The sequence below is a fragment of the Oncorhynchus masou genome, chromosome 16 (assembly GCF_036934945.1).
Source record: "Oncorhynchus masou masou isolate Uvic2021 chromosome 16, UVic_Omas_1.1, whole genome shotgun sequence".
NCBI lineage: Eukaryota > Metazoa > Chordata > Actinopteri > Salmoniformes > Salmonidae > Oncorhynchus > Oncorhynchus masou.
This window is the reverse complement of record NC_088227.1, coordinates 30,544,773-30,570,172: the sequence shown is the minus strand read 5'-3', so window position 1 is coordinate 30,570,172 and position 25,400 is coordinate 30,544,773. Positions and strand designations below refer to the sequence as shown.

General features: G+C 41.0%; 1 protein-coding gene across 1 annotated transcript in view; it reads left to right on the top strand.

Annotated features, from left to right (window-relative positions):
- LOC135557303 (MAM domain-containing glycosylphosphatidylinositol anchor protein 2-like) overlaps window positions 1-24,570 on the top strand; it is a 69,227-nt gene extending 44,657 nt beyond the window's left edge. Inside the window, exons 5-8 of the mRNA XM_064990488.1 lie at window positions 11,657-11,677; window positions 14,683-14,838; window positions 19,522-19,683; window positions 24,500-24,570. Of these exons, the coding sequence (XP_064846560.1) occupies window positions 11,657-11,677; window positions 14,683-14,838; window positions 19,522-19,683; window positions 24,500-24,570 (410 nt within the window). The remainder of the gene's footprint in view (window positions 1-11,656; window positions 11,678-14,682; window positions 14,839-19,521; window positions 19,684-24,499) is intronic.
- The last annotated feature ends 830 nt before the right edge of the window (window positions 24,571-25,400 follow it).

Genomic DNA, 25,400 nt, shown 5'->3' with positions numbered 1-25,400 from the left:
CAATGAGGTTAGTGGAAGAACAGCATCTAGTAAAAATGAGGTCGAGCGTATTGCCTGCCTTGTGAGTAGGGGGGGAAGGTGAGAGGGTGAGGTCAAAAGAGGAGAGGAGTGGAAAGAAGGAGGCAGAGAGGAATGAGTCAAAGGTAGACGTGGGGAGGTTAAAGTCGCCCAGGACTGTGAGAGGTGAGCCGTCCTCAGGAAAGGAGCTTATCAAGGCATCAAGCTCATTGATGAACTCTCCGAGGGAACCTGGAGGGCGATAAATGATAAGGATGTTAAGCTTGAAAGGGCTGGTAACTGTGACAGCATGGAATTCAAAGGAGGCGATAGACAGATGGGTAAGGGGAGAAAGAGAGAATGACCACTTGGGAGAGATGAGGATCCCGGTGCCACCACCCCGCTGACCAGAAGCTCTCGGGGTGTGCGAGAACACGTGGGCGGACGAAGAGAGAGCAGTAGGAGTAGCAGTGTTGTCTGTGGTGATCCATGTTTCCGTCAGTGCCAAGAAGTCGAGGGACTGGAGGGAGGCATAGGCTGAGATGAACTCTGCCTTGTTGGCCGCAGATCGGCAGTTCCAGAGGCTACCGGAGACCTGGAACTCCACGTGGGTCGTGCGCGCTGGGACCACCAGATTAGGGTGGCCGCGGCCACGCGGTGTGGAGCGTTTGTATGGTCTGTGCAGAGAGGAGAGAACAGGGATAGATAGACACATAGTTGACAGGCTACAGAAGAGGCTACGCTAATGCAAAGGAGATTGGAATGACAAGTGGACTACACTTATCGAATGTTCAGAACGTTAAGCTTACGTAGCAAGAATCTTATTGACTAAAATGATTGAAATGATACAGTACTGCTGGAGTAGGCTAGCTGGCAGTGGCTACGTTGTTGACACTACACTAATCAAGTCGTTCCATCGAGTGTAATAGTTTCTACAGTGCTGCTATTCGGGGGCTAGCTGGCTAGCTAGCAGTGTTGATTACGTAACGTTACGTTAAAAGAACGACAATAGCTGGCTAGCTAACCTAGAAAATCGCTCCAGACTACACAATTGTCTTAGATACAAAGACGGCTATGTAGCTAGCTAGCTACGATCAAACAAATCAAACCGTTGTACTGTAATGAAGTGAAATGAAAATGTGATACTACCTGTGGAGCAAGGCGGAATGTTGACCGGGTTGTTGAAGTTCAATTCGGAAGACGTTGGCTAGCTGTTGGCTAGCTAGCTAGCAGTGACTCCTACGTTAAGGACGACAAATAGCTGGCTAGCTAACCTCGGTAAATTAAGATAATCACTCTAAGTCTACACACTCTAAACTACACAATTAGCTTGGATACGAAGACAGCAAAGACAACTATGTAGCTAGCTAACACTACACTAATCGAGTCGTTGAGTGTAATAGTTTCTACAGTGCTAGTGGACGTTAGCTAGCTGCTGTGCTAGTGGACGTTAGCTAGCTGCTGGGCAGAAAGCAGTGTAGACTACGTTAGGACGACGAAATACGATAATTACGCAATTATCTTTGATACAAAGACGGCTATGTAGCTAGCTAAGAAGAAATTGCTAAGATTAGACAAATCAAACCGTTGTACTATAATGAAATGTAATGAAAAGTTATACTACCTGCGGACCGAAGTGTAGATGCGACCGCTCGCTCCAACCCGGAACCGGACTTAATGTGTAGGTGGCCCCCTACCTGTCCCACACACATTGACAGTGTAGCAAAGACTCTCTATTACACAATCCTTTTGTCCTGAAATAATTAAATATCATGTCTGCCCTGGCAGAAACTGCAGTACCTGGTCAGAATACCAGCCAAAAGTGTGTGAGCATTCTGTCTCCCTGGCATGATCAAACCCTCACTAAATCTGACTGTGAGTATATTCAGCACTGCTGTGTGACCTGTCTATATCCCTCTAGCACAGGTGAGGGGGTCACTGGTAAGCTAGTTGTGTGACTCATTCCTCTCCTGTCTGTGTCACTGCGTTCAGAGACTGGGCTGAGACATGCCCTGCAGTTTACAATGCTGCTGTTAAACTCATCCATTCAGAAGCTCAGAGTGATGGGATTATAGACACACTCACCAATTTGTTATCTCTTCCTCTTACTTTGTCGTCTTTTTAATTTCTCCTCTTCTCTCCTCTTCTGTCCTCTACTCTACTTTCTTCTCTTTCCTCTTGTACTCTTCTATCCTCTTCTCTCCTCTCTTCTCTTCTGTTCTTTTCTCTCCTCTTTTCTCCTCTTCTGTCCTCTTCTCTTCTCTCCTCTCTTCTTTTCTCCTCCTCTTTTTCTCTCCTCTTCTCTTTTCCTCTTCTGTTCACTCCTCTTGTCTTTTCTCCTCTCTTCTCTTCTCCTGTCCTCTCCTCTCTTTTCATCTTCTGTCCACTTTCCTCTACTCACTTCTCTCCTCTCTTTTCTTTTCCTCTTCTTTCCTCTCCTCTCGTCTCTTCTTTCCTCTTCTCTCCTCTCTTCACTTCTTTTTTCATCTTCTGTCCTCTTCTCTTTTCCTTTTCTGTACTCTTCTCTCTTCTCTTTTCCTCTTCTGTCCTCTTCTCTCCTCTCCTCGCTTTTCCTTGCCTCTCTCGATGCAGGAGACAAGCTGGAAATTGAAGCACCGTAATAGCCTGTAATGCTACACAGATAGAATGAGAGAGAAAAACAGAGTGAAAGACAGAAGAAAAGAGAGAGAGAAAGAGAAAACATTTCAAATGAAGGACACAGGGATCTGATCCCAAAGTTATTTCCGTCCTCGAGATTCAAGCAGTGTTTCTGGAATTCACAGTGATTATTCCGGTTGGCAGGTTTGAGCCGTGAACACGCCATCACAGTCTTTAAGAGATGGCCCCTCACCAAGACCAGACCCTTTCAACGTGATTGATATGAATCTTGGAGAGCAACGGTGGCCAGGGATTGTAGGTTATGGGGTTTATGAACGGTCGGGTTGTTCTGGCCTATTGGCACCTTGAGCCTTGCCATTAAACGCTTTGCTTTGTAATACAGTAGCGGACCAGTGGACATGGAAGCCTGCCAAGATGAAGTCACTGTCTCTGTGTGTGTGTGTGTGTGTGTGTGTGTGTGTGTGTGTGTGTGTGTGTGTGTGTGTGTGTGTGTGTGTGTGTGTGTGTGTGTGTGTGTGTGTGTGTGTGTGTGTGTGTGTGTGTGTGTGTGTGTGTGTGTGTGTGTGTGTGTGTTAGCCGGACCCTAGTGTGTGTGTGGCTGATAATGAGCTCTCCGTATCACAGTCAACATGGTGGATTTGAAACAAGATGCACTGGCAAACCCATCTAGTAGACATCTAGTCTACCTGGCAGACACATCTAGTAGAAACCTAGTCTCCCTGGCAGACACATCCAGTAGAGACCTAGTCTCCCTGTCAGACAAATCTAGTAAACATCTAGGCTCCCTGGCAGACACATCTAGTAAACATCTAGTCTCCCTAGCAGGCACATCTAGTAAACATCTAGTCTCCCCGTCAGACACATCTAGTCACCCTGGCAGATGCTTTGGAGTATATAATAGTGTTCAAGAGAATTGAGGTTGAATAATGTGTCTACTGACTCTGTAAAGTTCACGTTTGAAGAAGGCATTACTTAGAAGTGTACCTACAAGCGTACAAGCAGAGAGTACACTCATATACTCTAGCCTAGTCCTAACTGTTACAATTACTCTATCTCTCATCCTCTTTCGTTAATTGAACCATTTGTGTGGGAACAATGGAGAAATGGAGGATCGTTTTAAGTCTTCACAGCTTGCCTGGGAGCTCTTTAGCGCCCACAGTTGACACAGTATGACGCAATTTCCAGTTTATAATATATTCAGTAGGCACCTCAAATGTCTGCACCCTATAGTGAACGCAATATCTTTGATGGGCCAGTCATAACTTGTTGTTCAGTAACTGCTACTGCACCTGGACAATCAGACCAAATAATGTTTAAGCATGCTGTGACAATACTTACTGTCAAGTTCAGTCGTAAAACACAATTACTACACAAAGTAGAAATGAAAATATATTTGTAATGGCACTGCCTGGCATGAAGTGGGTGTGGGTGGTTGTGTCGTGGAGAGGGTAGAGGGGGGAAGATATAACTGAAGATATGACTGGCACATTCATTTAGACTAAGGCTGTGTGACTCAGAGGCTGCAGGTAAAATATCAGTCAAATGAAATATTTTCATAAGCAAGGCCTCAAAAAATGGTAGAGAGAGAGAAATGTGGAAAGAGGGAGAATCAGAGGAGAGAGCGATAGAGGAGGGGAAACAGGAGAGAGAAAGGGAGAAATTGGGAGAGGAAAGAGAAGAAGGGAGGAGAGAGATTCGGCTTGGGAGTGCTCACTAGAGAATAAAAGAATAGAACTGTCAGAAAAATCAGCAGCATCTGTTTCCAGGCCTGCGGCTAAAGCATAAAACTATTCTCTAAACCAGAATGGTTGATTCCCCTCTGTGGAGCCTTTAATTTCTCTGCTGCACTATGGAACTACACTGTTTGGACATGGGATTCAGTCTCATCGATATGCTTGGAAATATAAAAGAGCCTATAGCAACATCTCCTTAATCTTTTACTCCAAACTGTAGGCATACAGTATGCCAGGGATCATCAACTAGATTCAGCCGTGAGCTGATTTACTTCTTGAGCAGATGGTCGGGGCGCCGTAACATAATAACAAATCATTTGTAGACTGCAAATTGACCAATATTGTTATTATCTTCTATTATTATGTGTCGGAATACTTTGGAACAGATATCGTAAATTAAAATCACTTGGCACTGATTTCCTGATGTTTTTACTTTATGTCCAACAATGACATTACATTTATTGTATTATTATTGTTACTTTGCTCAGAAAACTTGTGGTGGGGGGGACCTGCAGGCCGCCAGTTGGAGAACCCTGCTGTATGCTTCAAACTATTCAACCTCTCAAGTCAATGTGTTTGAATGAGTGGGACTGCTACAAGGCTGCAACAGTTATTGTACCGTTAGAATTGATTTGTGTCTGTCCTCGTTATAGCAAATACATCATGGTTGACTGTTGGATTTCTCAATACACAAGCAGAAAGACACCAATTTTCAAGCTTCTGCTATTGGCCGGCAGCACCTGCAAACAGACACACCCACAGTGACTCACCTAGAAGTGGTTCCTTTAGAAAGGGGCTGTCCAAATATTGTGGTGATCCCGGCAGTTGCAGCACAAAATATTGTTTTCCTGTCTCTGGGTGGACTGTTTAATCCTGTCCTGCAGTCAATTGACTAAGTCGCCCTCTAGTGGCCTGAAGGGTAGAATATTATTAAAAATAAAATCATAATTCCATAATTAATAATCATCTGGTGTTTATGTCAAACGATTCTGTTATATTTCAGTCTTCTGTGATGTATAGAAAGTGTAATATTGGGAGGAAAATTCGAAATGTAATACATTTAAACGTTATGATGTCTCAGCTGTCTTCTTTGTTTTAAGACCATAACCATGTGTGTGATGTGTATACTTTAGTTTCAAAGTAGATTTGTTTAAGACTTACCAATAATCACTTTGTGACTCTGATTTAGCCAACAGCAGTATTATTAACAAAAGAGGCTTATTTGGTTACTGCAGTGTCTCCTCTATCTGTAGAAAGAGTACATTGAGTGTGTACTGTATAGGAAGTAGCCAATAGGCAGCGTAGGTTCAGGGCTCTTGTCCTTCATCATGAGGGGAAGTTGCAGAAGTGTCTTGTCTTGCTACAGTCATGCTCATTCACAGTATAACTTCATAACAAACCACTGTAAAGAGGGCCTTGGTCAAACAACCCTTGGACTACAACAAAGAGTATATAGAAGAAGAGTAATATCCATTACACACTAGCAAGATGATGTGTGAAACTTTCCATAAAGGACAAAAATGTCCCTCTTGCTTTCGTTCTCTCATCTCCTCTCCTCTCCCAATTCCTCTCCTATCTTTTTTTTTCTCTCCTCTGCTCTCTTCTCTTCCTTTCATCTCTTCTCTTCTTCTCTCCTTTCCTCTTCTTTCCTCTTATCTTTCCACTGTCTCTTATTTGCTGTCCTCCTCCTTCCTTTTCTTGTCATGGATTGAGAAACAGCTGTGTTTATAGTTAAGGACCACCTCACAACAGTAAGTCTGAAAAATGGCTCTCCTTTCTTTTATCTCCATGAATCGCCTCTATTTCAGTTTGCCTCAGTGTATAGGAGACCTGGCTGGCCCTTCAGTTCTTAACCAATGTTTTCGTTTTGGGAATGATTTGTTAATACTTCAAATCAAATTTAATCGAGTGGATTAAAATCTATTCCTTCCATGAGTTGCTGCGTTCCATAAATCATTGCCGGTAGCTGTAACACAGTTCTGCGGTTAAGCTGAAGTTGCACATCTATTCAAGGGGACAGGAATCTAACATTAAAAAGCCCATACATCTTCCTGACAGCTTAAATTGTATTTACTCCACACAAAAAAATGAGCCGCGGGGCTAACTGGCTTAAATTGAGGGGAAAACACCTCCATACACATACAGTCAAATAGCTAGGTGGCTAACACAGAAAGATCAAGGGGAAGAAACAGTGTTTTTTACCCTTGACCTTTCTGTATTCGCCACCTAGCTAAACCATCGTAAAATTATCAATGAAGAATAAGGATGAAGCCAGGCAGAGGAGTGGCAGGTAGAATGCACAACGACCCTGACAGGTATTTTAATAAAAGGGACAATCTACTGGATCCTATTCTGTGAATTCTATTTCTGTAACTGGCACAGCCATCTTTTAGTGGAATGTCACCAGTGTTGCTCTAGAATATTAAAGTATTCTTCTCATGTTTATGTAACTGTAGTGATATGATAGACAGGTCACCAGTGTTGCTCTAGAATATTAAAGTATTCTTCTCATGTTTATGTAACTGTAGTGATGTGATAGACAGGTCACCAGTGTTGCTCTAGAATATTAAAGTATTCTTCTCATGTTTATGTAACTGTAGTGATATGATAGACATGTCACCAGTGTTGCTCTAGAATATTAAAGTATTCTTCTCATGTTTATGTAACTGTAGTGATATGATAGACAGGTCACCAGTGTTGCTCTAGAATATTAAAGTATTCTTCTCATGTTTATGTAACTGTAGTGATATGATAGACAGGTCACCAGTGTAGCTCTAGAATATTATAATTATAGTTATTAAAATCAAGCATACGTTTGTTTTTTTAACAAGTAATAATGAGTAGAAAGGTAGGTCAGACTGTTTCCCAACTCATTCATTTAGGCTCTCTCCAGAGAACTCATTACAGGCCACCATCAGCGCAGAAACCAAAACGACACACTCCTGAAAGACCGGTGGGTTGCCTGATATCATTTACAGGGATGACCTTTCCAGACTACCTGACCAGGGAAAACGCTGGGCCCTAGTATAGTTAGTTATCCAGGCCCTTCATTTTTCCTCATCACCCCACGTGTTCAGGGAAATCTCCTGGGGCCTCATTTATAACCGTTGCACACAAACATTTTGAGCACGCCATTTCTGATAAGTCTGAGCATGTACACAAATATTGAGATTTATAAACTTGGCACATGCCATACATACTCATGTTTCCTGTGGTATAACTGTGCACGTGAACAAGCATTAAAACTCCACCTGGAAAACACCTCTATACACATTCAGTCAAATATTTTGCATAAGCTACCGGTCTATTTATTGTGTTGACAGAATGTTTTTCATATTTAGCTGTCATTTATACTGTTTCTGGAAAAGGACAGTGTCAGTTTCTGAACAAGAAAACAATAGTAAATTGTCGTGGACCTGTCTACAAAATGTTTGAATTTAACAAAGTTTTATATCGACTTTCCCCCCAACCTAAATATTATGGACTGGCTGGTGAATTCTGAAAAATGGTAGGGCAGGCTACAAAAAAAAGATGCAATTACAATACTTACAGTAGTTAGATGTTTTAATGTATTTTTCATAGTACTACTCATATTCATCACTGCATTGTTGGGAAAGAGCAAGCAAGAAAGGCATTTCACTGTAATTGTGCACATGACAATACAAACTTGAAACTTGATACATAGGCCAACTTCAATGTAAAAGATCAGCTGTTAAAATCTATATACAGGGCTTCTAGGTCCAATTAAATTAGAGATTCACATGGTCATTTGTTGTATGGCTCCTTTGGGAATATGAACCCATCATGGCCAAAAAAGGTGAGGAATATATTCTGCAATGGTTATTATCAAATTATTTTAGATGATTCCATAGTTTTTTAGGATTAAGCTTTTCATCATAGCCCCCATTTGCACAAAATACAAACTTGCCAGCTTGCAATTATGGCTGTTGTGGGCTTTACATTCTGACAGCGGGTTATTGCCAAGCAATTAACTGCCAGTCTCACGGTAATTGACAGTTAATTAACTTAAATACATTTAGCATGTCCTGGCTTCCATGCATAGCCTACAAGCCACTGGTGCAGACCTTTGGGACATCTACATTTTAAAAAGTCTAATAAATCAATTTAATGTAGCCTACACCATCACAATAAATACATTATTTATTTTAGATAGGTCTAAAGAAATATGATGTGAAAAAATATATGGATTTCAGAAGAACATAATAGCGTACTATGAGTTGTCCTTATGTTAGGCCCTGATCTGGCTATGTAATATGGCTGTGGGCTACACTAGTTCATTTAGCAGACAATATTTGCGTAGAATTCCGTGTCATTATTTTATTTTATTTGATAGTGTGAAGAATACAATTGAATAAAATAGAAAGGATGTTTTCTCCATACAATTTCTGAGGGAGTGCGCACATGTGGCTATTCTGTGTTGAGCATTTAACAGGAAACAGGTCCTCCTATATGCATTTAGAGTTATTAATGCAACTTTAGTTGTAATTAAAATGATAGGCTGTATGTTTTGATTTTTAATACATTCTAAAGCTGCATGATGCAACTCTAATGATGTTTTTTTTTAAGTTGCATGAAAGGCATGAGCTCTGCTTAGTTTTTTTGCGCAGGCTGCGCACACTTCATCAGTCTCTCATTCACAATTTGACAAGCACTTGATAATGCCTCGAACTTCCCAGCAGCATCACCCTTGTGTGGCCGTAATACCACCGAAGGAAATCCATGCCTTTTGCAGACAGTGGCCATTGTGCCCTTGGGCTGAATATAATCATTATAATTCCCTTCTCCCAGCTGCGTGCCCCGAAGCACCTCTCACTCACATGGCTTTCTCAGATATCTCAATTCTTATTAGCCAATGCCTGTCAGTGATTGGGCCCTTCTCAAACCTTAGCTCTGGAGTATGCTACAAATGAAGATGGACACATCGTGGACGCAACTGCGCGCATCCTTCCTATCAAATTCCGAGGCGCATATTAAAAATGTTGGAAGAACTGTTTCGCCAGCCAACAAGATGAGTAGGCCAAACAAACAGCAAAAGGACTGGCCTATGTCAATCTACTACCCCACATAGTATGAAAGTTAACCTATTGTATTGGTCAACTTGTCCTTCTGTGTTAAAAAAGGAATACTCCAAACATACTCTGGGACAGTTGTGTTATGCGATAGATCCCAAATTAATACAGCCGTGAGCATCACAAAATATCTTAAAAGCATTGCGAATGATGAACAGATCAGAATGTTTAGCTTAAAATGTTGATATACTATTAGGCTATTTCTTCACATTATAAGCACAGAAATACGCACACGACAGTAGACTATAAGCATGAATGTTCCAAAATGCTGTGAATTAGCGGGAAAACACCATACTTATAATTAACCGCGAATGCGATTGTGAATGTAATGCTTTTTTATGGTGAAAATTATTTTGCTCAAACTTGGAACTCAAGCTCTGCCTATGTATGCCAGTTAGGCTCTACACCAGTTGTAAAGCTGATTAATTTGCAGCATTTTAAGAAGTTATTTGGCCACTTTAGTTGTGATACAAACCTTATAAAAGCATATAGGCCTGTGGGCTAGGCTAAGGAGTGGTGCGACTATGATTTGAAAAAGTCGGCAAAAAAAGTAATGCTAAGTTTCTTGCCTTAGTGCACGCAAGCTGGGCATCATTATAATCATTCACAAGTGATAGGCTAATATTGTCACCCTTCAGACTCTTCTTGATTTAATCTTGTCTTTACATATTATTTATTATATGTTGTGAAATGTGTTTTTTGATTTATAATGGACTATTATCATGCACATGTCTCGGACAGGGAAAAAATATGTGTGCAACATGAGTTCATGGGTACCCTTGAAAAGTTTGATTTGATTTTAAAATTCATTTGCATTGATGTCAGAGTGATTAGAGGGACAATAGAGCGCTGAGTACCAGGGAGTTAGCAAGTTTGGTAGACTACTAATGACCATCAGCAGCATCAAAGCCTTGAGAAGCCTAGTTACCGGGACTAAATGGTCACTTGGAATTAGAATGCGGTCATGACTCGTGACCGTGGTGTGGCGGAAATATTGTCACGCCCTGACTGTAGATTGCTTTGTATGTTTCTATTTTTAGTTTGGTCAGGGTGTAATGTGGATGGGTATTCTATGTTGTAGGTGTAGGTTTTCTTTTTCTATGTGTTTGGCCTGGTATGGTTCTCAATCAGAGGCAGCTGTCTATCGTTGTCTCTGATTGAGAGCCATACTTAGGTAGCCTGTTTTCTCATTTTGAGTTGTGGGTGATTATTTTCCGTTTCAGTGTTTTCACCATACGGGACTGTTTCGGTTTTCTTTTATTCTCTTATTCGTTTGTTTTCTGTGTTCAGTGTAATAAATATGACGAACACTTACCACGCTGCATATTGGTCCGATATTTCATACTCCTCGTCAGAGGAAGAAGAAAACCGTTACAAATATGGTCACCTAACAGCCCTACTAGCAATACAATATTTCATTCCTCAATGTTTATGTAAGGTGCTTGTGAGTGGAAGTTGCCTTTGGTACGGACATCAGTAAGGCAAATTAACGGAATAGTGGTCATCTGTTTTATCTAAGATTATTAACATGGTCAGGCTGTTCTTAGTAGTCCCACTCTCACATAATAGATAGCACAGAGGGGGAAGTGTGTGTGTGTGTGTGTGTGTGTGTGTGTGTGTGTGTGTGTGTGTGTGTGTGTGTGTGTGTGTGTGTGTGTGTGTGTGTGTGTGTGTGTGTGTGTGTGTGTGTGTGTGTGTGTGTGTGTGTGTGTGTGTGTGTGTGTGTGTGTGTGCACTCATCCGTGTGGACAGATTTGTATCCTCTTTTATTTCAAATGTCTCATTTGTTCTTGGATCCATTCCTATCTTTACTCGGATAATGATTGTCTCTGCTGCACTGGAGATGATTTCTCTATCAGTTATGCCATTTAAAAGTTGATTAAACATTTCCATTTCCAATTAAACTCTATAATTGTACTCTGTGAGAATGTGTCATTAGAAGTTGAGATTATGGCCACCAGGAAACAGAATTCAAAGTTTACCAGCTGCTAATGTTCAATCATTACAAATGTCAGGTTAGAAGGTTGCATTACACACTGTTTGTGTGCTGTTTTGGGTGTAATGGTACCTTTTGACGTTCTGTGACATTATGTCCCATTACTCCACACACCTCAAGGGCAACACCCAAACCCTTCTATATGAGTAAGCAAACTGCTGTTTAAATGATGGAAGACTATTGTATTGTTTACTAATGACTACCTCGCTTTTGATTTTCAGCTCCCGTCAACCCTCACCTGAGTAAGTAACTGTTTTTTTTTGTTTCTCACATCACTTAGCATGTCTCAGAGTATGATGAGGACATTCCCACCCAGCTCTGCCAGAATCCTGCTGAGTAGTTTTCCTGTAATATACTTTATAACTGGGGGATGGGGGATATCAGTGGAATGTGTGTGTGTGTGTGTGTGTGTGTGTGTGTGTGTGTGTGTGTGTGTGTGTGTGTGTGTGTGTGTGTGTGTGTGTGTGTGTGTGTGTGTGTGTGTGTGTGTGTGTGCATAGTGCTCATTAATGCATACTATGTGTTCTCTCCAACGTTCTCACATTAATCAGGTCCCATGTAGCTTACGGAAAACCTCCACATTAACATCTCCCTACTTCACAAACACTCGCTTGCTAAAGCGTATTGTGTAATTGTGTTGGGTTAGTAGTTAGCACATACAAATATAATCATTTATTACCAGCATCATTATCAAACCCCCTATAGATTATAGATGGCAGCCAATCTTATCTAAACAATAGATCTAATCTGCACACCTCTTCACTACTCCCCTACAACCCCCCCTTCCTCCTACTCCTCCTCCTCCTCCTTCCACTTTTCCTTCTCCTACTCCTCTATGTCCTCCTACACTCCACTCCACTCCTCCCCTCCCAATCCCCCGTCCATCTCCACTAAGGCTCAGGTCCATGTAGTTTAGCTCACAGTGGATTGACATTAGCAGAGAGATGCTGGGGGCCAGACCCCCATTTAGATCTGCAAATCTGGACACTGGGGGGGAGAGGAGTCAAGAGCTGAGGCCCCTCTCTCTGTCTCTGGCTGTCTTAGCTGGGCCACTCTCCTCTGTGTGTGTGTGTGTGTGTGTGTGTGTGTGTGTGTGTGTGTGTGTGTGTGTGTGTGTGTGTGTGTGTGTGTGTGTGTGTGTGTGTGTGTGTGTGTGTGTGTGTGTGTGTGTGTGTGTGTGTGTGTGTGTGTGTGTGTGCCTCTCTCATCTCTCTCTCTCCCCCCTCTCCTCCTCCCCTCCTTTCCACGCCTGCTTCTCCACTACCTGTGTAAAGCCTCTAGTTCCTGCCTCCACCAAGGTCGCCACTTCAAACTGCTTCCAGCTACCTTTTAATAAATCAATGAATATTTATCACACGGCCCCACGTCCTGAATCTAAATGCTGCTTTTTACCAACTCTTTGAGGACACTTCTGTTTCTAAATGTCTCCTGGTTATATCGTGTTGTTTTCGTATTATATTATTTTATATTACAGTTTGACAACCATATCTCTTTAAGAGAACCGTCGATACAGACCTACAGGGCCTACAGATGTAGAATCTTAATTTATAATTAATGGACATTTTTGTGGGAGTTAATACATAATTCATAAGGGGAAATCAAGTGTGTGTGTGTGTGCGCATGTCTCAGTCACCAGATCTCAACCCAATTGAAAACTTATGGGAGATTCTAGAGCGGCTCCTGAGACAGCGTTTTTCACCACCATCCACAAAATACCCCTCCAGTAGAGTTCCAGACACTTGTAGAATGTCTGCAAAGAGTTGTGTTCGAATACCCATACTAACATACTGTATACTACATTCTTAATGAGTATATACACTACATACTATATACTATTTGTTCATTTTAATATACTGTAAACAAAGTGTATTCTTTCAGTGTACTAGCGCTTTGCCGGTCTACCGAAAATTGATGCTGTTGCTATGCAACTTCTTGCTAGCTTGTTAGCATAACAAATAACCAGCTAAAAATCTTACGAGTTCATTAACATTGTCCATTGAGAACACACAACAACTATACCACTTAGCTAAGCTAAGAATGACATGAATAATCAAGTCAATAAATGTTTTCCTCCATCTCCATCTGTATTTGATGTTTCATTATTTGTGTCCATTCCTATGTTAAACCCTATATGGCTCAACTCTGCACGAGATACATTGTATGCGGCTCGAGACAGACATACCACACACAACTATGAATAGTTAATATACTGGAAAGTTTGATGTATTAGTAGCAAACTAACATTAGGTAGCTAGCTAACATACCAGTACATTGGGGAAGCAAGTAGCCTACTGGTTAGAGTGTTGGGCCAGTAACCAAAAGGTTGTTGGATTGAATCCTCTAGCTGACAAGGTAAAAAAAAAAATGTTGTTTTGCCCCCGAACAAGGCAGTTAACCCACTGTTCCCCAGTAGGCCATCATTGTAAATAAGAATTTGTTCTTAACTGACTTGCCTAGTTAAATAAAATAAATACATACAAGCAACTGCTGTAATGCTATGTGGTTCGTAAGGCTAGCGTAGCTATCAAATTGTCAGCCAACATAACGTGTCATGTAACTTATTTGAAGAGTAATTACTTCTTTATTACATTGCTCAATATTTTCTTAACATTTGTTTGAATTAGTTAAAGCAATGAATAACTTCAACAGTATGTCCTCTTATAGAATGCATTGCACAGCAGTAATTCATGATCCACTAGATTCATGGTCAGCTATCTGAAGCCATTCATTGGGTGAACTCAGACTCAGAGACTTAGTCGTGCAACCATTGGTAGACATGCATAGCAGTATCCATTGACTGATGTGTTTATTCACATGATCAACATAAGAATATAGAATGCACCGCTGCCATTCATTCATGGTTCAGTAGCCAATGTCATGGTGAACACCATGAAAAGGTTCTATCAAGTATTTCCATCTGTACCAGAGGAGGCTGGTGGGAGGAGCTATAGGAGGACGGGCTCATTGTAATATCTGGAATGGAACAGAGTCAAACGTGGTTTCCATATATTTGATGTGTTTGATACCGTTCCTTTCATTCCATTCCAGCCATTACAATAAGCCCATCCTTCTATAGCCTCATCTGATTTGTACCTACATTTGGACATGATTATAAGAGCATTTCTCGACCAGTGCTCCATGAAAGTTACTGCAGCTTTCATCTACTACTGTAGACATTACATGATGAGGTTCTCGTGTTTATATTCCAATGACGACTGTAACAGTGGATTTCTGATCCGCCCTTCAGGAGAGTTCCACTGCAGCTTCGAGGAGGAGCCCATCTGCATGTTCACACAGGACAAGAACGACGACTTCGATTGGACGAGACACAGCGCCGCCACCCGTGACACCAAGTACACGCCCAACACAGGGCCTAGCGGTGACCGCAGCGGATCCAAACAGGGTGAGCAAACCCAGGAAAGAAAACAAAGCTACTGTACTGTATGTTTTATTGTGATGTTATTAGTATTTCAGGTGCACTGTGTTTGGGAATCTTCAATACGACAAAGAAGGTCATATGGGAATTGTTTTGCCCACAGTTAAGTATGTTAGCCAGGTTAACTAGTTAGAATATTTTTGGACACTTATTTGCAAGCGTTTGGCTACAACTCCAGGTGGCTTCAGCTATGTTACATGTATCTGTTTGTGACGCATGTTCTTTCACAGCGTATTGGTACGGTTAACTTCCAGGTCTTTCTGAGTAATATTTTAGTCTTGACCCTGGTAGTCAACTCAGTACAACTCAGTACTGTATAAACAACACACACTACACGCGGCCAATCAATAACACTTGTAAATACAACACAATGGAACATGCAACAAACAATTAACCTTTTGCGTGTAGGGGGCAGTATTTTTGTTTTTAGCTAAAAACCGTACCCATTTGAAACTGCCTATTTCTCAGAATATGCATATAATTGTCAGATTAGGATAGAAAATACTCTAAGGTTTCCAAACCTGTAAAAATATTGTCTGTGCGTATAACATAACTGATATTGAATGTGAAAGCCTGAGGAAAATCCAATCAGGAAGTGCCTCTTATTTTGAAACCTTTCTGTTCCTATGCATGCCTATCCTCCATTTAAAGGGACATCAACCAGATTCCTTTTTCTATGGCTTCCCTAAGGTGTCAACAGTCTTTAGACATAGTTTCAGGCTTTTATTTTGAAAAATGAGCGTGAAGGATCACATTGCGTAAGTGGATAGGTGGGAGCTGTCAGTGTGAGTTTTTGTGCAACTGGGTAAAGCCGCCATTGTTTCTCCCACTGTTATTGAAAAACCTACACACTCGGTTGATATATTAACGAATATATATTTTAAAAACAACATGAGAATTGATTATAAAAAAAACTTTGACATGTTTCTGTGGACATTATGGATATTATTTGGAATATACGTCTGCATTGTCGTGACCGCTCTTTCTTGTGGATTTCTGAACATAACGCAACAAACAAATAGAGGTATTTTGGGTAAAAAATAATCTTTATGGAACAAAAGGAACATTTGTTGTGTAACTGGGAGTCTCGTGAGTGAAAACATCCAAAGATCAACAAAGGTAAACGATGAATTTGATTGCTTTTCTGATTTTTGTGACCAAGCTTCCTGATGCTAACTGTACATGATGTTATGCTATGCTATCGATAAACTTACATAAACGCTTGGATTGCTTTTGCTGTAAAGCATCATTTCAAAATCTGAGATGACAGGTGGATTAACAAAAGGCTCAGGTGTGTTTTGCAATATTGCACTTGTGATTTCATATGAATATTTTTTAGTAATATTATTTGACTGTTGCGCTATGCTATTCAGCGGTTGCTGACAAAAATGATCCCGCTAACGGGATGGGTAGCGCCAAGAATCAAGCACTCTCACTTTCATGGTAGTCATCTCTCTCTCTCTCTCTCTGTGTATCCTCTCTCTCTCTCTCTCTCTCTCTCTCTCTCTATATATATATATTTATATATATACACACACACACACACACACACACACACACACACACACACACACGGTGGGGCAAAAAAGTATTTAGTCAGCCAATTGTGCAAGTTCTCCCACTTAAAAAGATGAGAGAGGCCTGTCATTTTCATCATAGGTACACTTCAACTATGACAGACAAAATACATTTTAAAAATCCAGAAAATCACATTGTAGGATTTTTTATTAATTTATTTGCAAATTATGGTGGAAATTAAGTATTTGGTCACCTACAAACAAGCAGGATTTCTGGCTCTCACACACCTGTAACTTCTTCTTTAAGAGGCTCCTCTGTCCTCCACTCGTGTGTGTGTGTGTGTGTGTGTGTGTGTGTGTGTGTGTGTGTGTGTGTGTGTGTGTGTGTGTGTGTGTGTGTGTGTGTGTGTGTGTGTGTGTGTGTGTGTGTGTGTGTGTGTGTGTGTGTGTGTGTGTGTGTGTGTGTGTATGTATGTGTGTATATATGTATGTGTGTATATGTATGTGTGTATGTATGTATGTATGTGTATATATATATATGTATATATATATATAAATATCCCATCCTCTCTCTCTCTGGTTTCCATGGGGACAGTGCCTGACAGAGTTGCCTGCTCGTATTCAATATGAGAGATTGATACAGTGTAAACACAGGCAAATTCGTTTCATAGTCTGACACACACCCTCTGCAAGAAACGGTGGCAGTTGGCCTGTGTGTCAGTCCCGAGGGAGAGTGAGCATTGATCTGGTCTTTACAGGAATGGACAGCTCTAGTAGCACCAGCAGCTGAAGTAGTAAATAATATACTGGCTTTAATCACTGTAATTAGTTGAAACTGTCCAGCATTTCATTACCAGCCACCAGTCCTAAGGGGCTGCAATTATCTGATATCAAATTCAGCAAAGAGAAGAAATCTATTTGATCTATTTGATTTTAGCTGGAGGGTATGGAGGTTTTTAACCATCCTAGCTACCTTCCCCCGCCCCAAAGTGGGACTCTAGTTTGAGTCTGGAATGAGACTCGGGCCATGTGCGGGGAAGGTTCGTTTCACTGCTGCTTCTCCCATGAAGGTATCAGATCTGAGATATGGCCATCTATTCTGTCCCCTCTGCCCTCTGGTTAGTGTCTGGTTAGAGGAGAGGTCTTTAGTGGAAATTGACTTCCACTGTTTCACTCGTAGCTGGATGGAGATGCCATTTTCATCCCAAACGATTCTAAGATATTGAGGGCTTGTTCCATACATTGTCTATATCATGTGCCCATACATCCTCTATATCATGTGCCCATGCATCCTCTATATCATGTGCCCATGCATCTCTATATCATGTGCCCATACATCCTCTATATCATGTGCCCATACATCCTCTATATCATGTGCCCATACATCCTCTATATCATGTGCCCATACATCCTCTATATCATGTGCCCATACATCCTCTATATCATGTGCCCATACATCCTCTATACCATGTGCCCATACATCCTCTATACCATGTGCCCATACATCCTCTATATCATGTGCCCATACATCCTCTATATCATGTGCCCATACATCCTCTATATCATGTGCCCATACATCCTCTATATCACGTTCCCTTTGGGGGATTCTAATAAACAATAGTCCATCCAATATCCAAAGCAATATTCCATGTGATTGTTACAGATTTTTTTTTCCGGAATACAAAGAGCACAACAAAGGGTTTCTTTTATGTGATTTAACGGCAACTTGTGGCTGAACCTGTTGAGGCTAGGGGGCAGTATTTTCACTTTTGGATGAAAGGCGTGCCCAGAGTAAACGGCCTCCTACTCTGTCCCAGATGGGAATATATGCATAGTATTATTACTAGTGGATAGAAAACACTCTGACGTTTCTAAAACTGTTTGAATTATGTCTGTGAGTATAACAGAACTCATATGGCAGACAAAAACCTGAGAAGAAATCCAAACAGGAAGTGAGAACTCAATATAGAAAACAGTGCCATTGGATGTCCACCTTAGATATGGATGAGAATGCACTTCCTAGGGCTTCCACAAGATGTCACCGTCTTTAGATTCTGGTTGTATGATTCTACTATAAATGAGGAATTCTCCGGTTGGAACCTTATTGCTGATTAATGTTTAAAACATCCTAAATATGGATTGCATACATCATTTGACTTGTTTCTACGACCTGTAACGGAACTTTTTGAGTTTTTGTCTGGAGGAATTGCTCATGCTTTTTGAGGATTGAATGCTGGGCTGAACAAGCTAACAACAAGTGGCTAAATTATAGGCTTTTTGGAACTTTATGGAACACATTTATTTTCAGTCATTTATTGTCGAACTGGGATTCCTGGAACTGCCTTCTGATGAAGATATTCAAAGGTAAGTGAATATTTAGTGTTTTTTGTAGCTTCTGTTGACGCCAATATGGAGGCTATTTCTTTGGGTTCTGAGTGTCGTTCTCAGATTATTCTTTTTCCGTAAAAAAAATAAATTCAATTTGACACAGCGGTTGCATAGAGGATACGTTTATCTTTAATTCTGTGAATAACACTTGAATCTTTTATCAATGTTTATTGTGAGTATTTCTGCAAAATCACCGGATGTTTTGGAATCAAAACATTACTGCACGTAACGCGCCAATGTAAACTGAGATTTTTTATATATATATATATGCACATTATCGAACAAAACACACAATACATGTATAACATGATGGAGATAATCAAAGGTTAGTGATTCATTTTATCTATATTTATGCTTTTATGACTGTGAAATATCTCTCTGTGTGTTTTTGAATTTGGTGGTCATCTAACATAAATATATGTTGTGTTTTCGCTGTAAAACATTTTAAAAATCGGACACGATGGGTAGATTAACAAGATGTTTGTCTTTCATTTGCTGTATTGGACTTGTTAATGTGTGAAAGTTAAATATTTCTAAAGAATATTTTTATCAGCTGAATGGGAGGGAGTGTTCCCTTCAGGGAACTTCTTGTGCCCCCCTAGCCCCAAAAGGTTTTGTTAAGAGTCATGTCTACAAACAACAGAGCTCTCATTGGGTCCTAAATACAGCCTGGCCCTCTGGTGTTGATCTCTCTACCCACAGGTATAACCTTGTTATTTGGTGTTGTGTTCTCCCTACCCTACAGGTTTCTACATGTACATCGAGACATCCCGGCCTCGGAAGGAGGGTGAGGTAGCAAGGCTGGTCAGTCCTTTCTTCAACGTGGCGCCCAAGAACCCGTACGGCATCACAAATCCCCCGGCATACTGCTTCGGCTTCTTCTTCCACATGTACGGAAAACACATCGGTAAGAAGAACATGTCAGTCTTTTTCCCTCCAACACATAACAGCAAGTCACAAACAAAGGACATGTTCCTTGTATTCTCTGTATTCTCTCATCAATACATGATTGAGTCAGAGGCTTCTCTCCAGTGACTATTTTTCTAATCTCATAGCTTCATGTCGTAATCATCCATATTAGATCCATTATTCTGTACATTGGATCCATTATAAGATCCATAATTTTTGATTGATGGCTTTACGTTTTTCCCTTAAGAAGATGTACACTCTTAAAAATCAAAGCACAAGTTGGAACCAAATGTGACCTGATTCAGGAAACTGGGCGTATGTCGCAAGTCACGACTTCACAGGAGAGCTGTTTGAATGTAAAAAATATTTTGGGGATCAAAATAAAATGAATTGACAGGAATGCCTTCTCGAACATGTGAACTTTCATGTGCCTTAATAGCAAACTTGTATGCCATCTGTAAATACGAATTCAATTGTTGGTTAAGCCACAGAAAAAGGGAACAACCTTCCCACTAGCCATGATTGGCTGAGATAATGAGTGGGCTGGACATGCCGAGAGAGGAGTTAGGATTGGTCTGCAATATTCAAGGCTTCTGTCTATTTGAGCTCGTCAGTCTATGTCGGTAATCGTGTTGAACGCGGCATTTTTTATGTATATGTATGTGTTGTGCAACTGCAAAAGTGTTGCTCCCCATTTTCTGGAGGATCAAGTTTTGATATCAGTGGAACTAGAGTATAATAGCTAAAGAGATGGTGAAAACACCTGTCTCCAGATTGCATCTTCAAGCTAAGGGCAACCGTGGTATGGCATTCCTGACAGGGAGATGCGTCCAGCATCATACATGATGATGTATACAGGACAAATAGTCTAGCATTAGCTAGCTACATTTTCAGATATTACACATTTCTAATTTTGACTGAAAGTGGTTTCATTTCAAACTAAACTGTACTGTTAGCTAGCTAGCTAACGTTAGCTGTCTGGCTCTCTAGCTAACGTTATTATTTGTTTCCCAGAGACATTTGCTTTTCTATTTAGAGCCTAATTTTAGCTCGCTAACATTGGACCTGGTTGGTTAGTTCCCAGCACTGTGGCATTGTTGGCAAGCTGTTCATTGTTGTTTAACTAGCTAACATTAGATGGCTGACTCGTTAGCTAACGTTACGTGACATGTGTGATCTTAAATGTTGTTTACCTAGCTAGGTTGATTGTTTACCTAGCTAGCTAGCTATATGTCTTAAGCTAAAGTGTACTGTTAGCTAGCTAGCTAATGTTAGCTGGCTGGCTCTCTAGCAGAGGTTATTGTTCATTTCCCAGAGCTGTTTGCTTTACTAGTTAGAGCTTAATGTTAGGCATTGTTGGCACTTTGTTCATTGTTGTTTAATTAGCTCATGTTAGCTGGATGTCTCGTTAGCTAACATTACGTAACGTGTGTACAACAATATGGCTGGTGTCGGTAAACATCTGCAAAAAAGCACCATTTCACATTTTGCTACATAAGACCTGAATCCAGGTTGTGATTCACAAATAGGGTTTGGTGTTATTCAGATTTTCATATCATCATACCATCCTCCTTTCATCCCGGGATATACAGTATTTCTGACTTTGTACTCAAGGGGGCGCCAAAAACACAAAGAGCTCATTGGGCATCTACAGTGGTTCATCCTTTAAAAGTTGCAGTGTACTGCAGCACTGCTTGCGTGGTGCCGCAGAATTCTATGGCACTTATTTAAGTGCCAACCACTGGTACCATTAATGCCAGTTAGTGCTAGTTTGACCACCAGAGGACATCTTTGAGGAGCATTTGATAGCTTTCATTAGTGGCTGTACTAGAGAATTGAAAACCTTTTTTTGTAAGTATATGGGACTGATTTTAAGAAATGTCACTTAATTAATTTGATTAATATTATGATGTTTCTATTTCAAGAAAAACGGTATGGATGGAACGGAAAATATGGCTCTGTACAACGTGATGGTCGAGAATAGGCTACAGTGCTGGACTATTTAGCTAAAGAATCCCTGTGTCGTGCGGACACGTGGCAGACCTCGGCTCAATTCCCCAACAGGGAGGAAGGAGTAGACTGTCCTTGTAAATAAGAATTTGTCAACTGATTCAATATGTTTTATTTCATAGTTGTGATGTATTCGCTATTATTCTAAAATGTAGAAGATGCTGGGGGAAACAGGTACAAAAGTATCTATATCCACAGTAAAAGGAGTCCTATATCTACATAACCTGAAAGAGCCATAAATGGGATTGTTCTTTGAAAAACCATACAAAAATCCAAAATCAGAAATGTTTGGTCCCTCCAAGACCGAAATTGAATAGCCCTTCTGTAGGGATTTAAGCCTCATTTGCATAGTTCGCAGGGTGCCCTTGAAGTGAGTTACTATTGTCACCCATGACTGTGTTTGCTAGTGACAGAGACACAGTTGTTGCAGTCCTGTGGCCTTCACCAAGTGAGATCCAAAGTGAATGTTGTCATAACACTTGTATTATTTAAGACAATACAATACATATTTTATAAGGCCTAGTTTTACCCTAATACAATGACATGCAACTCATAATTTGCCTGCAAGTCACATTATGCTGGTTTGCAAAGTGATGTTTATTTCCTATTGTGGATATTTAGAAATGTTATTCTCCCACAACCTGCACTCAAAATGACTGCCAGGGTTGAGAAGACTAAGATATTAGAGTACCTTAAACATCTAAACTTAAACAACCCATACAGTAATGGGTTTCAAGTCCAAGTAACAGATTAGATTAGTTTAGAAAACTGTATGTTATTTAAATTTGAGGTGCATAAGATTAATTAATCAATCAATGTACATGCAAAACATAGGCGTTGAAACAAACAATTCTAAAAATCAACCTGCAATAGAGCATGCTGGGAAATATGCTACTGATATGCATGGTTTTGGTTCAACTCTGGTTATTAACACTGGGGTTCTTTTACACCACTGAGTGATAATATAACTCTTTACAGTATGAATTTAACTATTGAATCAACAATAGAAATGTTACACTGAAAAATCAACACTAGTTAAAACACTGACCAATGTCCTGTGTGCTATGAAAGGGACTTATTTGCAGGCATCCATACACTTCAAGAACCTTATAGAATTCGGAAGAACCGTAGACTCAAAGGTTCTTTATCAGGCAAGAGATCTCCAAGGCACCTTAAGAGCTAACGAGGAACCATTTAAGAACCTTTATTTTGTCCAGTGCACAGTACCAGTCAAACTCATTCAATGTTTTTTCTTTATTTTTACTATTTTCTACATTGTAGAATTATAGTGAAGACATCAAAACTATGAAATAACACATATGGAATCATATAGTAACCAAAAAAGTGTTAAACAAATCAAAATAGATGTTATATTTGAGATTCTTCAAAGTAGCCACCATTTGCCTTGATGACATCTTTTTGATGTAGTTTCAGAGAGGAGAAGTTTATCTGAACATATCCACGTCTACAACCATTTCCTGTCTCCCAGTGAAGAGGTACTCTGCTACTAATGCTCTGCTCCCAGACTCTCTCTCTCTGTGTGTGTGTGTGTGTGTGTGTGTGTGTGTGTGTGTGTGTGTGTGTGTGTGTGTGTGTGTGTGTGTGTGTGTGTGTGTGTGTGTGTGTGTGTGTGTGTGTGTGTGTGTGTGTGTGTGTGTGCGTGTGCAAGGGGGAAGTAAGATTGGACCTCTGGCAGTGAAGCAGTACCAGCTATGTCCTCTACTGGGCTTGTACTCTCCAGTGTGTGTGTGCGTGTGTCCACGTGTGTGTGTGTGTGTATATACAACTCAAGTCTCCACAGTGAAGCCTATCAGTCTAACAGGGGGGTAGTAGTAGACTACATCAGGGTAGAGAGGGAGGGAGTAGGACGTAATAGTCTCTGGTCTCATCTTTACTGATAATAGTCTGGCCTCCTCTTTACTGATAATAGTCTGGCCTCCTCTTTACTGATAATAGCCTGGTCTCTTTACTGATAATAGTCTGGTCTCTTTACTGATACTAGTCTGGTCTCTTTACTGATACTAGTCTGGTCTCTTTACTGATAATAGCCTGGCCTCCTCTTTACTGATAATAGCCTGGTCTCTTTACTGATAATAGCCTGGTCTCTTTACTGATAATAGCCTGGTCTCTTTACTGATAATAGTCTGGTCTCTTTACTGATAATAGTCTGGTCTCTTTACTGATAATAGTCTGGTCTCTTTACTGATTATAGTCTGGTCTCTTTACTGATTATAGTCTGGTCTCTTTACTGATTATAGTCTGGTCTCCTCTTTACTGATAATAGTCTGGTCTCCTCTTTACTGATAATAGTTTGGTCTCTTTACTGATTATAGTCTGGTCTACTCTCTACTGATAATAGCCTGGCCTCCTCTTTACTGATAATAGCCTGGTCTCTTTACTGATAATAGCCTGGTCTCTTTACTGATACTAGTCTGGTCTCTTTACTGATAATAGTCTGGTCTCTTTACTGATAATAGTCTGGTCTCTTTACTGATTATAGTCTGGTCTCTTTACTGATTATAGTCTGGTCTCCTCTTTACTGATAATAGTCTGGTCTCCTCTTTACTGATAATAGTTTGGTCTCTTTACTGATTATAGTCTGGTCTACTCTCTACTGATAATAGTTTGGTCTCCTCTTTACTGATAATAGTTTGGTCTCCTCTTTACTGATAATAGTCTGGTCTCCTTTTTACTGATAATAGTCTGGTCTCCTCTCTACTGATAATTGTGTGGTCTCTGGTCTCCTCTCTACTGATAATGGGGTATTACTTCACCTCTTACATTACCTTCTCATTGTCTCTTAGTGTCCCCAATGAAGCCTGCAGAGAAAGGGTTTGCTGTGAAGAGCTCTAAAGTGAGTCCCTTTGCTGTATGAGACAACTGCTATTGAAACATCATTGTCCTGCACCAAACAAGAGAGCGAACTGACACGGAGGGAGCTAGCTACTGTATCATCCATCTTGACAAAGCGCTGAGCTAGAGTTAGCATCAAGATGAGGGATATTGTTGAGTTAGCTACGCACACGTGTGCATATACACACACACACAAGCAGACATTCATGCTCACATACACACACACCTACACTGTGGAGACTAGTATGCTTAGCCTACCCTAGTGGAATGTGGGAGTTGCCAGGTGCGGTTGGTTCCGAACATCTGGAATGTGTGAAGGGGGGAGAGAGGGAGGAAGGGGGACTGAGGAAGGAAAGGACGTGGGTGAGGGGGGTCAGTGGGGAGATTGGAGCAGTTCCAGAGCTCAGCTGAGGTTGAGCAGGCCTTGACATTTCCAATTTGCTCAGATTGATCGCCAGCCGAGTCCCCCTCTCCCTCCATCCCCTTCATCCCTCCTTCTCTCCCTGCACCCCCCCCCCTCCCTCCTTACCTCCCTGCCTCCCTCCATCCCCCAGACAGTGCCTCCTGGACCTCCTCCAGGAATCTCTCCAGGAAGAGATGTAGTCCTGTTTGTTGTGCCAGGATTTCCAGGGTTTTCCACCCCTCTTCTCCCAGCAGTTGTAGGTCACCCGGCCTTAGTAAACCCATTGCCATCAGTTGCCTCTGCAGCGTAGCCACTGAACCGATTTCAAAGGGATGGCTGGGTTGAGGAAGATAGGCTCCTCCCACACCCACAGCCCAGGCTCCACATCCCCTTCTCGTGTGGGCCTTAGCAGCTGCCAGGGCCTCAGCCCTGCAGAGTAAAAGTCTGAG